This window comes from Capricornis sumatraensis, chromosome 9 (assembly GCF_032405125.1).
Source record: "Capricornis sumatraensis isolate serow.1 chromosome 9, serow.2, whole genome shotgun sequence".
In the NCBI taxonomy this organism is placed as follows: domain Eukaryota; kingdom Metazoa; phylum Chordata; class Mammalia; order Artiodactyla; family Bovidae; genus Capricornis; species Capricornis sumatraensis.
The window spans coordinates 57,062,038-57,076,095 of record NC_091077.1 but is presented as its reverse complement, the minus strand read 5'-3'; the positions used below and the strand labels follow the sequence as shown (position 1 = coordinate 57,076,095).

The window sequence follows — 14,058 nt, the reverse complement described above, 5'->3', positions numbered from 1 at the left end:
TGACTGTGCACAGAAAAATGTTATATACTTCACAGAATCAAATGAGGCATCTCAAGTTTAAGAATATGCTTTAATAATCTTACACAGCTAATAGGAAATATATTCTCTGAATGATAAAAGTACTTTATGTAAATTCACCTGAAGACTGACAACTGCCTTCAACCTAAGAATCAATCTTTAGGCTGTTATATTTTACTACTAATCTTTCACACACTCAATACAAGGAGCTTAGCAGGTACAAAATATTTCTATTACATCGTCTTCAAAGAAGCAAAAGAAACAAGTCAAATTTAAAGGAATATACTTTAAAATGGTTCTGTCCTGTGAAAACAAAGCAAAACAAAACCTCAGACCCCAAAACCATACACTGAACTGGTGAGACTGAATTTGGGTAAAAATGCTTAAGTATGTCAAAGGAAATAGTTGTTTTTAATAGGTGTTTTTCCATAGACTTCCAACTACATTTCATTATTTAAACACTTTTCAGAGTATCTGTGACATTTTCATTCAACAAAAAACAAATTTCATAGTTTTCCTAAATTATAACCATACTTGCCATTCAGTTTTAAATAGCATTGCCAGGAGCCCCATATACCCTACACAGTTTTACAGTGGGGAAATTACTTTTCTCCTTTTAACATTCAATTGTCCTCTTCAAAACTGAGTGATAATTAGACTAGATGAAGGTTTTATTTCGGGCAGAATTAGTTCCTTTGTTACATGTATTTCTGAGGCACTCTGTTGCTTTATTTTTAACAGCAAAATACATTGTAATTGGTTTTTTATGAGTTTGTAATTTTTGACATATTTCTTTCCCACTATTAGATTTTTAGCTTCTTAGGAGAAAAATCATCTCTCACTCATATTCCCAGTAACCAAGCATTGAATAGACCCTATTCCTACCTCTAAAATACCAGACTTCATTTTTCTATGTTTATCTGGGTCCCTATTGATTAAATTTTCACAACTATCATATGATATGCTGTTCTTCACTTATACACATTTTCTATGCTGTGAATATTAATGATGATTTTTTTAACTACAATTTTTTTACAATATTTTTTCATTAAAACCAAAAGGGAGCTTTTGTCATACTAAGTCAAGTAACTGAGATGGAGAAAGACAAATATCATATCTATCACTTATATGTGAAATCTAAAACAATGGTACAAATGAACTTATCTACAAAACAAATACAGATATAGAAAACAAACCTATGAATATCTGGGGGAAAAAGAGAGTGTGGGACAGGGAGGATAAACTGGGAGGCTGGAACTGCCATATACACACTACTATGTATAAAACAGGTAGCGAGTAAGGAACTAGTATATAGCACAAGGAATTCTCACCAATTCTCTGCAATGACCTATAGAGGAAAAGGATCTAAAAAAAGAGTGAATATATGTATAAATGTAACTGATTTACTTCGCTGTGCATGTGAAACTAGCACTACACTGTTAATCAACTATACTCCAACAGAAACTTTTTTTAAAAAGCTGAAAAAAAAAAAAGCGGGATTTTGTGCCACAAAATTAGATATACATTTGCCCATAATTATCTGAAGTAGAAAATAAAATCTAATGTTGAAGGAAAAATCCAAATGGAATCACAATATTAAATTTAACAATATTAAAATAAATCATAATTGCCACATTTTTTAATAAATTAAAAACAAAATGAAATTTTTATCATGAGTCAAAATGCTAAATTTAACAATATGAAAATGTGTCATCTGCAAAAGACTTTCAGATAAATAACCCATTTTTCATATTTACAAGTCTAAAAGCACTAAGAACTAATGCTAAAAGCTGATTTAGGGAGGGAAAGATCAAACAAGATTGGTAACGGTTGAAGCTGAGTGATGGGAACATGGGAGTTTATTATACTACCTTATTTTTATATATGTCTGAAATTGCCCATAATTAATGAGAGCAGTAAAATAAGCATTGTAACAAGATACTATAGTAATTAAAAGACTGTGAGATACTAAAAGTAAAACAAAATGGCTAATTATTTAACTATCATATATGGTTTCTGTTTTGAGAAAGCACAGCGGAACATAGGAGGAAACAGCAGCACTGAAGAATTCTCATAATGAACTGTCATGGTTGGTTTTCTCAGGCAAACTAGCTTAGCAGCATTATATGGTGTAACGTGGAGGGAAAGTGGGGGTAAAATATATTGGAGTCAAAAAGATTGCAGCAATAATCGAAAATGTGAAGTGATTCAAGTGTGGATGAGGGCAGAAACCATAGCAGGAGGAGAGAGAAAAGGATGTATCAAAGAAAAGGAGGAAGAATTTTTCAATTAACTAGAAATAAAAAAGCAAAGCAATGAGTCAGTCATGATAGGGTTTTCAATTCTAGGTGATTAGGTGGGTGTTATTTACATTAGCAAAGAAAGACAGGGATTGCGGAGGTAATAGAGACTTAGGGGAAAATAACAGGTTTTGATTTCAGAGAGGCTGAAATTTATGGAGACAATGATAACTACAAAACTATAACAACTATTCCTTATGTATAGCTTAAGGTGCCAGATACTATTCTAGATGCTTTATATGTATTAACATATAACGTGTTTCTCCAAAATAACCTTAATGAAGTGAGTAATGTTACTATTATTTCTGTTTTACAAAAGAGGAAATTAGTGTACAAAGAGGTTAAGCAACTTGCCTAAGGTCACAGTGATATAAATGATGGAAGCAGAATTTGAACCTAAGCTTAATTACTTTCCTGAGTTGCCTCCCTAGGTCATGACAGAGATAAAGAAATGTTTATGATAAACACAGTTACAAAAAAGGTGAATTTATCTATAAAGTTACCTAGCTCTGTAAAGAAATTCTCACAGTCTGACAGTTTTAACAACCAACTACTTTATTTTTAGGTTTCTGAAGAAAGAAATTTTTCTTTCAAGCCTCTGTAAACTAAAAACAACAGTAACAAAAACTATGAAACATAAAACATAGGATTCAAGAAAAACATTATTACAGTTAAGCATCAATGTTATAAGACAGTCTAACCACTAAATACTATAGTTTAAATGATGCTATGCTCATTTCAGCATTACAAGTTAAATAATTAGGTGTATTTTATCTGATCTTTTGTATGCTCTTAGGAGGTAAGTCTTAGGCTTTGGAAATTCTATCAGAAGAGCAATTCTTGAACAGAAGCTTCAAAATATAACTTCTTTAGTAGATGTTGCTACACTACAGCAGAGAAGACTTCTCCAATACAGAAGGCCTTGTCCTTCTCTCCCATCATCACACAAAATTAAAATAGGGTTACAAAGCATAACCACACAGTAAACTGCCCTGTACACGTAAGTATAATTTTGTATAAATAGTCCTTAAAATAGAAATTAACTGTATTTTTTTAAATGTTCTGAGAAAACGTCTGGCTTTTCTATGCTCTAACAATTTTATTAATAAATCAAATGTATACTTACGCTCTGACACTGTATAAAGGAGGTTCTGGGGTAAAGGAGGAGGTAGTCTTGCTCCTACTGGTGCAAGATTGGGCACTGCACTTGTCCCAGGCTGGTCACGGTTGTTGATCAAGCTTGACTGTGTTATGGGTGGTCCTACAGACAACAAAAAGTGAGAGCTAGAGCAGTAATGTTTGCTACATAATAAAAACCCTCACTACACCAGGTACAATAAGGATATTCACACATAAAATACCTACTTTGGTTTAGAACAGAATAAAGAAATTTGATATGAGCAGGCTTGAGCACTGAGAGCATTATTAATTTAAATGACATTTTAGTTCTGTAATAGACTAATATAGGGTGGAAAAAGGGCAGAACTGGTTGCATCTGGAGGCTGGGAGTAGAAAATGGCCAAGAGATTTGAACAAACTTTCTGCGGTGATAATAAAGTTCTATAGAACTCTTAAGTTAATGATAAACACGTCTGAGTGTATCGATGTCTAGAATGTACTGTGAAATGCATTAAAACTAAAAATGGAGAGATGGAAAGATATATGATGACACAACATGAAAAAGAAAGTGTGAATCACTCAGTCATGTCTGACTCTTGGCGACCCCATGGACTGTAGCTCACCAGGCACCTCTCTCTATGGAATTCTTCAGTCAAGAATACTGGAGTAGGTAGCCATTCCCTTCTTCAGGGGATAGTAAAGTGCTAATTGTAGAAGCTAGATGGTACTTGTTTCCTTGAAATTTTTCTTGGCAAAGTGTTCAGGAGGAAACAACACTCTTAGATTTAACTTTTACACAGATATGTTCCCCCAGGATATTTTATTGTGAGAATTTCTGTACATCAAAGATGCCTTTCTATCTGAGAAAGTAAATCTCAACTTTAGCTTCACAATTATACCATTTATGTGACAATATTAAATACTCACAACCCACTGTGAAACGAACCATATTGCTGTTGACCAAATCTATGTGTTAAATGTATACAAACCTTCATCAATTTTACCGAAATGTGTTCTATAAAGAATGTTACTGCAGGAAAGCTACGCAATGGGTACATGGTATCATGTTAAACTATTTTTGAAACTTCCAGTGAGCCTTAATAATTTTAAAAATTAAAAATTTTAAAAAGAATTGAAAAAGTACCACTTAAATAAACTGAATGATAACCATTTTTTCAAATAATTTGCCAACTCTTAAAACATTCAGGTAGGTATTTTCTTATACCTCTGTACACATGTAAAAAAATCACAATGGTATGATCACTCACCTAGAGACATATATCCTGGAATGTGAAGTCAAGTGGGCCTTAGGAAGCATCTACAAACAAAGCTAGTGGAGGTGATGGAATTCCAGTTGAGCTGTTTCAAATCCTAAAAGATGCTGCTGTGAAAGTGCCTCACTCAACATGCCAGCAAATTTGAAAAACTCAGCAGTGGCTGCAGGACTGGAAAAGGTCAGTTTTCATGCCAATCCCAAAGAAAGGCAATGCCAAAGAAAGCTCAAACTACCGCACTACTGCACTCATCTCACATGCTAGTAAAGTAATGGTCAAAATTCTCCAAGCCAAGCTTCAACAGTACGTGAACAGTGAACTTCCAGATGTTCAAGCTGATTTTAGAAAAGGCAGAGGAACCAGAGATCAAATTGCCAACATCTGTTGGATTATCAAAAAAGCAAGAGAGTTTCAGAAAAACATCTATTTCTGCTTTACTGACTATGCCAAAGCCTTTGACTATGTGGATCACCACAAACTGTGGGAAATTCTTAAAGAGATGGGAATACCAGACCACCTTACACTCCTCCTGAGAAATCTGTATGCAGGTCAGGAAGCAACAGTTCGAACTGGACATGGAAAAAGAGACTGGTTCCAAATAGGAAAAGGAGCACGTCAAGGCTGTATATTGTCACCCTGCTTATTTAACTTATATACAGAGTACATCATGAGAAACGCTAGGCTGGAGGAAGCAAAAGCTGGAATCAAGATTGCCGGGAGAAATATCAATAACCTCAGATATGCAGATGACACCACCCTTATGGCAGAAAATCAAGAAGAACTAAAGAGCCTCTTGATGAAAGTGAAAGAGGAGAGTAAAAAGTTGGCTTAAAGCTCAACACTCAGAAAACGAAGATCATGGCATCCGGTCCCATCACTTCATGGCAAATAGATGGGGAAACAGTGAAAACCGTGACAGACTATTTTTGGGGGCTCCAACATCACTACAGATGGTGACTGAAGCCATGAAATTAAAAAACACTTGCTCCTTGGAAGAAAAGTTATGACCAACCTAGACAGCATATTAAAGAACAGAGACATTACTTTGCCAACAAAGGTCCGTCTAATCAAAGCTATGGTTTTTTCAGTAGTCATGTATGCATGTGAGAGTTGGACTATAAAGAAAGCTGAGCACCAAAGAATTGATGTTTTTGAACTATGGAGTTGGAGAAGACTCTTGAGAGTCCCTTGGACTGCAAGGAGATCCAACCAGTCCATCCTAAAGGAGATCAGTCCTGAATATGCATTGGAAGGACAGATGCTGAAGCTGAAACTCCAATACTTTGGCCACCTGATGCGAAGAACTGACTCATGTGAAAAGACCCTGATGCTGGGAAAGATTGGAGGCGGGAGGCGAAGGGAACAACAGAGGATGAGATGGTTGGATGGCATCACGGACTCGATGGACGTGAGTCTGAGTAAGCTCCAGGAGCCGGTGATGGACAGGGAAGCCTGGTGCACTGCAGTCCGTGGGGTCACAAAGAGTCAGACACGACTGAGCGACTGAACTGAACTGACACATGTAAAATGACTGCTGCAGAATTTTCTCAGTTATATTTTAAAAATTCAGTCTTATTTCTGTTTTAGCTCAACTAGCAACTGTTTTTTTTTTAAATGATCATGCTTAAATATTTCTCCTAATTTTGGTGAATTTGATAACAGCATATTGGCCCTTTTTTTTTTTTGAAGTCTTTTCTCAGTAAAGAGATAAAAGTACATACTGGTGAAATGCTCTGATATCTGAAAAATACTTCAGGAAAAAAAAGTAGAAAAAATTGTGTGGGGCAGGCAAGAAGAATAAATGAGACAAAAATAGCTGAATATTAACCACTGAATTTAGATGATGAAACATGGTATATTATTATTCTACATCTGTGTGTATTCAAAAGTTTCCATAAAGGGGAAAAGAAATTGGATGAAGGCAGTCAAAAGACACAAACTTCCAATTATAAGATAAATAAGTACTAGGGATATAATGTACAACATGATAAATATAATTAACACTGCTCAATGTTATATATGAAAATTGTTAACAGAGTAAATCCTAAGAGTTCTCATCATCAGAAAAATAAAATTTATTTTTACTATTTCTTTAATTTTATACCTATATGAGATGATGGATGATCACTAAACTTACCATGATAATTACTTCATGATGTATACAAATCAAATCAGTATGCTGTACACCTTAAACTATACAGTGCTGTATGTATATAAATTAATATAACTGGAAGAAGAAAACCAAGAAAAGTTCCATAATAAAATGTTTTAAAGAGTATTTCAATATTCTCTAAGAGATTTTCTTTAAAGATGCTGCTTCTAAGTTGCTTCAGTCGTGTCCGACTCTGTGTGACCCCACAGCTGGCAGCCCACCAGGCCCCGCTGTCTCTGGGATTCTCCAGGCAGGAATACTGGAGTGGGTTGCCATTTCCTTCTCCAATGCATGCATGCATGCTAAGTCGCTTCAGTTGTGTCTGACTCTGTGCGACCCTATGGACAGCAGCCCTCCAGGCTCCTCTGTCCACAGGATTCTCTAGGCAAGAATACTGCAGTGGGTTGCCATTTCCTTCTCCCCTTTAAAAATGGAACTTTCACTACACTACTGGCATACTTTTTTTTTTCTGACCTCCTCAAAACACTGGCTTTCTATCAACAAGCAAGATTTTGACTCCAGGTCAATACAGGTTAGGGCAATACTAATAAAATTTACACTTGGAGGTACTATAAATGATGCAATATGACACTGGGTAGCAAAAAGGGAAGAACATCTTAATTATGGGAATATATTCCAAATTCTATTAATAATTTATTTTTCAGATTCTTAAAATTTAGTGTCAAGTTACATGAAAGGGATGGATTCCTCTAAATATTCTTCACTAAAGAAACTATATATATACTTACTTGGTATGGGAAGCACAACAGAAGGTGGAGGCTGGCCATGTCCTTGGGGAACAGGAAGTCTCATGCTGTGGCCAGGGCCTGGGCCTGGGCCTGGGCCTGGGCCAGGGCCAGGGCCTGGGCCAGGGCCTGGCATTGGAGGCATTAACATTCCAGGAGGTGGTGGAGGAGGAAGCCCAGGAGGAGGTGGAGGGAAAGGAATCATGCTTGGTAGAGCAACTTCATCAACAACCAGAGGATCATTTCCATGATCAAACTGACAAAGGTCACCAAGTACACAAAATCCTCTTTCTGTAAGAATCAAAGATAAATTTCATTATGATCTACACAGAGTTCAGCAAACAAACAATTCCCTGAAACATCCACCAATCTGATTTATGGAGTGCTTTTTCTGCAAGGAATTTAAAGCCTTCTTGGTGTTACTCTGTTACCATTGCATATTCCTGAGGTAGGAACAGGTGTAGTCTCTACTTGCCATACTGTGACACTATGCTTTACTGAGACAGCAAATAATCAGGTCAAAAGCAGGCTACCAACCACTATCAGATTAACTCATTTGCTACTGAGTTTTCATGATAAAAATTCAGATATTTTAAACAACTTAACAAAGGTAGAGAGAATAAGGAACGTGAATTAGATGACCTACTTTCAACTATCTACTTTCATCATATTATTCTAAAGCAACCATTTTTGCTGTAAGTTGAAACTTTAAATTATTCAACTGAGTATTATGTTCCAGGTTATTCACTGCAGAATTGTAACAGCAAAATATCTGAAACATCCCAAAAGTGTCATCAGTAAGTTTAAACACATTTTTGTACATAGAGAATACAAAGAAGTATTAAAAAAAAAATACTGAAGAAGCTCTTTATAGTTACTATATTTACATAGGATGACTGCCAGGAAATAATGTTAAGTGAAAGAAAAACAAAATGCATAGTATGAATGAAGTATAAATAGTATAAAGTACAATAACATTTATGTTAAAAAGAAGGTGGGGGAGAATATGTTTTTACGTACACATGCATAGATTAAGTGGAAAGATACATAAGAAACTGACAGCATAAAATTGGCTTTGAGAAGATCTTTGGGGCTGGGAGACCAGGGTGAGGGTGAGTTAATGCCTGAATCATGTGATTCTATTCCCTACTTAAAAATAAATAAAAAGCATAAATATATACATTCTCTATTTAAAGAAAAAATGTTATGATGTCTAGTCATTTGCTATAAATAATACAGGCCTGGGAGCTGTAGAAGTATACATGAAAACAAGACTGCCTATGAGTTGACAACTGTTGATATGAGGTCACAGATACACTAGGATTAATTATATTACCTTGTGAATTTTTGTGAATATTTAAAATATTCCCATAATAAAAAATTAAAATAAATGCACACATAACACCGATCCATTCATTCAAATGGAAAGTTAGCAAGTTAAAACTGAAAGTAGATTATACATGCTTAACAAATCCCCAGGGTCAAACAGCACACAAAAAAATGACAATTCCTAGTGTCTACCAAATTTTGCAGTGTAATTACAGTGTCGGAAGTAAAGAGGAAAACAAAACATAAATTAAAGGGTCAAATCTGAACACTATGTTAACAAGAGCCAAACTATTATGTCCAACAAGTAAACAAGCATATGCCAAAAGAGATTCTCCTCCTCACTCATCCCTTTTAATAACATCCAGACTGTAATGAAATGGTATGCACTACTAGCAACATTTACTTTACTAGTACTCTGGGGTACAATATAAAAGAGAATTTTTACCATCATAATCTCTGCATCGCCTCTTTGGTGGTGGGTTTCGACCAAAAGAATTGGAAGAGCTATGATTATTATAGTAATTAGACCAACTCTCCGTTGTGTTTTCAGAGTGGTGCGCAGGTGCGATCACAGTAACAGTGCTGGGAATAGACTGTGCCCCCGAGGAATACTGCTCAGAAGAGTTTGGAGCTGGTGCAGACACAGGGACATAGGAGCTCTCCAAGTCATTCCTTTCACTCTTAAACTTTGATCTTTCTCTATGTTCTGCTTTGGAGACAAAATAAAGACAAGAAACAAGTAAGACCAGACTTCTATGTTGTTAAACTATATTTATTTTCTCACAGAAAAGGCAAGATGAGAATACTGAAGTAAACTTACTGAGCTGTCCATATTTTAAAATGCTCTCATTATTACTATAGTCTAAAACCAGGAAAATCAACAATGTGATGGATCTTCACCAGTAACTTGTATAAAATCATCTTTTATAACATCAACATCAATACATAATGAAGAAAGATCAGTTTCTCTACTGACTTAGTAAGAATGCTAAGAACTGACTTTCAAATTGATATCCTGGGATATCGGAGGTTGGGATCTCAGTAATCTACTGCCATTTTTTTCTTTTTAAATACTCTAGCCAACCTTAGAGCAAATCAATTATTTTCAGGCAGGGGGTTGGGGGTGTAGGTATGGAAAGAGGCAACACTCTCCCACCAGTAATAGTTTTGTTGATTAAAGGACATGTGTTTCAATTATACAAAATGACTTAAATTTAGACATGTCCTATGATACATTAACAAATGGCTTCTTTTTCTTCAAACTCCTTTGACTTCACCCTGAGAATAGAGCCCTGCTTTTGTAACAAAAATCAAGTTTTTGTGACACAATTACAGCTTTTACATTGCTCAGACATATTAAAGGTTGCTTGTTGGTGTTCAGTCCCTAAGCCATGTCTGACTCTTTGTGACCCCATGGACTGACTGCAGCACGCCAGGCTTGCCTGTCCTTCACTATATCCCAGAGTTTGCTTAGATTCATATCCATTAAGTCAGTGATGCTATCTAACCATTTCATCCTCTGCCGCCTCCCTCTCCTGTTGCCTTCAATGTTTCCATCAAAGTGATGTTCTGACACCCCTGTGATACAAGAAGACAAGCAACTATGGAATTTTAGGGGGAAGCCACTTGGACTCACCAACACTCCTATTTGGATCCCGGTCTTTGCTGCGCCCCCGGCTTCGACTCCGACTTCGACTCAGGCCTCGGCTCTTACTCCGGCTCTTACTCCTGCCTCTTCTCCAGTCATACTTCTCACGGTACAGTTCATTCCGCTCATAGTACCGGTCATAGTCTCTCCACTTGCCATCTTCTCTTTTCTTCTCCCGTGTCCTGTAATATACAGATATGAAAGCCATAGTACACTACAGAAACCAGGACAGAAAACAAATCCAGAATATAAATTATCCTCTGTGATTCATCAAAATTTGTAACTTCTAAGCTTTTCTAGAGAGCCATAAAACCACTGCGTAATTCCTCTAATCCATTACATAAAAAGAAAAAACATTCTCTTCAAGTATACTGGGTGGGGAGAAATGAAAAAAAGAGGTGAATCCAAAGCATGGGGAGGGGTAAAAGGAAAAACATATTTAAAACTAGAAAAGACAAAAAGCTCAAAACAAAGAGTTCCTAAACAGAAACTAATTTTTTGATGGTAGGCTGATGAATCAACATATAAATTGCACTACTTGTAATATAAAATGCTATGGACAATTTTAATACTGAGCACCCCTAACCAAATGGAACATTTCATTAATATTCTCTAAGGAGACTGCTCCCACCCCTGAGCTCCTGGGGAAAGCAGATAATGATTATTGTTTATAAAAGGAAGAGAAAGTATGACAAAGACAAAAAACACAGGGAATGGAAAAAAAAATTACTTCTTTAATCATTTTACAATGAGAGGAGTAGAGCATATGTCAAAAATCCTGCTAATGTCCTTATAAGGTAACTGAAAAGTGAGTTATCAGTATTTTCCTAATTAAAGATAAACACAAACCTTCGTTCACTAGATTCTGAACGAGCCTTCTGGGGACTAGGGTATTTCTTTTTTCTGCCATCTCGTTCTTCCTCTGCTGGCTCCTGAAACACCTACATGAAAATATTCGTTAGGAATAAGAACAGTTCTTCCATAAATTATAAAACACATCCACTTGATAAATCCTTCTGGCCACAAGAGAGGGCATAAATATACTTAAATATTAAAGTCAAATCACATCCCCCAAAGTTGGTCAACAGGAAAAAGTAAAAAAAGATGTTGAAATTACTTTGACAGCAATATGTTAAATTTTAAATATCACCCTAATAGCAGTGTAGGAGGAAAACATTAATTCATTCTTTAAAATGTAACAATAAAAATAACAAATCTCTACTTCTAAGTATCATATAGTAAAATGGTTTGTGTGTTTTCCTAATTATAAAATATATTCACAATATAATTCATTTGAGGAAAACTTTAGATTTATTTCATAGACAAAGTTTAAGGAACAAATGGTTAGCCACTGCTATAAAACTAAGTATTTCATGTGAATTATGGAAAAATGGTATCAGAATTATTGGAAATGTTAAGGCTTCTTTTAAAACTTAAAGTCAAGATTGACCAGAAATACAGAACTAGTGATTCTATTAAAGTTTTTTAAACACAAGTTAATCTCAGAACAAATACATGGCACTTCCCTGGTGGTCCATCAGTAAAGAATCCACCTGCCAATGCAGGGGACATGGGTTCAATCTCTGGTCTGGGAAGATCCCACATGCCTCAGGGCAACTAAGCCCATGCACCACAACTACTGAGCCCAGGTACCTAGAGCCTGTGTTCCACAACAAGAAAAGCCATCTCAATGGGACACCCGCATACCACAACTAGAGAGCAGCCCCTGCAACTAGACAAAGCCTACACAAGCAATGGACACCCAGCACAGCCAAAAATAAATAAGTTAAAATATATATATATGGCCTTTAATAGAGAGAAATTAAGACAAATGAAGACATCTGGAAGAGCTAAACAAATGCCCATCTAATGAGAGGCTCGTTTAAAAATACACAAATCAGGAAATGAGTGAAGGGAACAGAAGATAACAATTTAGTAAAATCCAGGCAACATAAAATGGCAGCCACAATATGACAACCATATGTTGCTGACAAAAACATTCTACAATTCTTAAACTATATTTAAAAATCATTCTCTCTACCAATTCACAGGAAATACAGAGGATACAATCAGCAAAATCCAGAGTCAAAAACTCCAGTTTCTGGAGCAAATGACTCAGTTTTTTGCTGAGCAAAAATGACTTGCTCAGCAAATGACTGAGTTTCTTCAGTCATGAAGAAACTGTTTCTTCAACAAAATAAAATTTAAGGGAAAAGGGGTGATGAAAAGAAAAGAGATATATAGGTAAGTAGGAAGCGGGGGGTTAAAAGATATAAAGAGACTTAAAAGATATCAACTTGGAGAACTTTATCCTTCTTTTTGCTTTTGTATATTCTATTTTTTTAATGGACATCTATTAATTCACTCCTTGATTTTTCCTAATTTTAGGGAAGTAATTTTCTAAACTATTAATTAGTTTTTCTAACGGGAAAACCTATTCTTCAAAACTTAAAGGACCCAAAATAATAAAAACATACAGCCAAACAAAAACCTGTGCATGAATGTTCATAGCAGTATTATTTATGATAGATAAAAGTATTAACTATTTGCTCATTAATACAAATAGCCATCACTGATGACTGGATAAAGAAAATGTGATATATTCATAAAACAGAATATTATTCAGCCATGAAAAATAAAAGAGGTCCTGATACATGTTACAACGTGGAGGAACCTTTTAAGTGTTATGCTAAGCAGAAGAAGCCAGCCACAGAAGATTACATTGTACTTCCATTTATATGAAATGTCCAGAATAAGCAAATTTAATGAGACTGAAAATAGTAGTATATTGCCTGGGGTGAGGACTGGGACTGGAAGCACCTGGAAGTAATGGCTTAATGAGCATGAACTTTCTTTTTTAGATGCTGAAAATGTTCTAAAATGGATTATGGAGATGGTTATACAATTCTGAATACAATGAAAATTATCACATTTATATATTTTAAATAGGTGAATTGTAAAGTTGGTGAATTACATATCAACAAGCTATTTAAAAAAGTCAAAAGGGCATGCACAATATGAATGAATCTCAGGTAAAAATAAGCTAAGGAAGCTAGACAAAAGAGTATAAGACTTTTACATCCAGGTAGCATCCAGTAGGTTAAGGAAGCTAAATTAATTGTTCCCATGGGTATGGAAATCATACAAAGATCAAGAAATCCAAAGCAATATGGGTGAAATCTTATTCAGCATCCTGCGGTACATTGCCAAACATGATTTTTAATCTCAAGTATATTTAAGTTGAAAATAAATGAGTGCTTCCTTGTTATATAAATAAAATGCTTGATTTGTACAGATTTTTTTAAAAGTCTGTATGATTCTTATTAAATAAACTGAAAAAAACAAGGATACACTGTATCCCTGGTAGCTCAGACAGTAAAGTGTCTGCCTACAATGCAGGAGACCTGGGTTCAATCCCTAAGTCAGGAAGATCCCCTGGAGAAGGAAATGGCATGGCAACCCACTCCAGTAT

The 14,058-nt window shown here is 35.5% G+C and overlaps 1 protein-coding gene across 1 annotated transcript in view; it reads right to left on the bottom strand.

Annotated features, from left to right (window-relative positions):
- RBM27 (RNA binding motif protein 27) overlaps positions 1-14,058 on the bottom strand; it is a 57,857-nt gene that overhangs the window by 27,321 nt on the left and 16,478 nt on the right. Inside the window, exons 4-8 of the mRNA XM_068979771.1 lie at positions 11,436-11,527; positions 10,575-10,768; positions 9,384-9,644; positions 7,613-7,900; positions 3,445-3,579 (exon numbers count right to left, since the gene is read on the bottom strand). Coding sequence (XP_068835872.1) covers positions 3,445-3,579; positions 7,613-7,900; positions 9,384-9,644; positions 10,575-10,768; positions 11,436-11,527 — 970 coding nt within the window. The remainder of the gene's footprint in view (positions 1-3,444; positions 3,580-7,612; positions 7,901-9,383; positions 9,645-10,574; positions 10,769-11,435; positions 11,528-14,058) is intronic.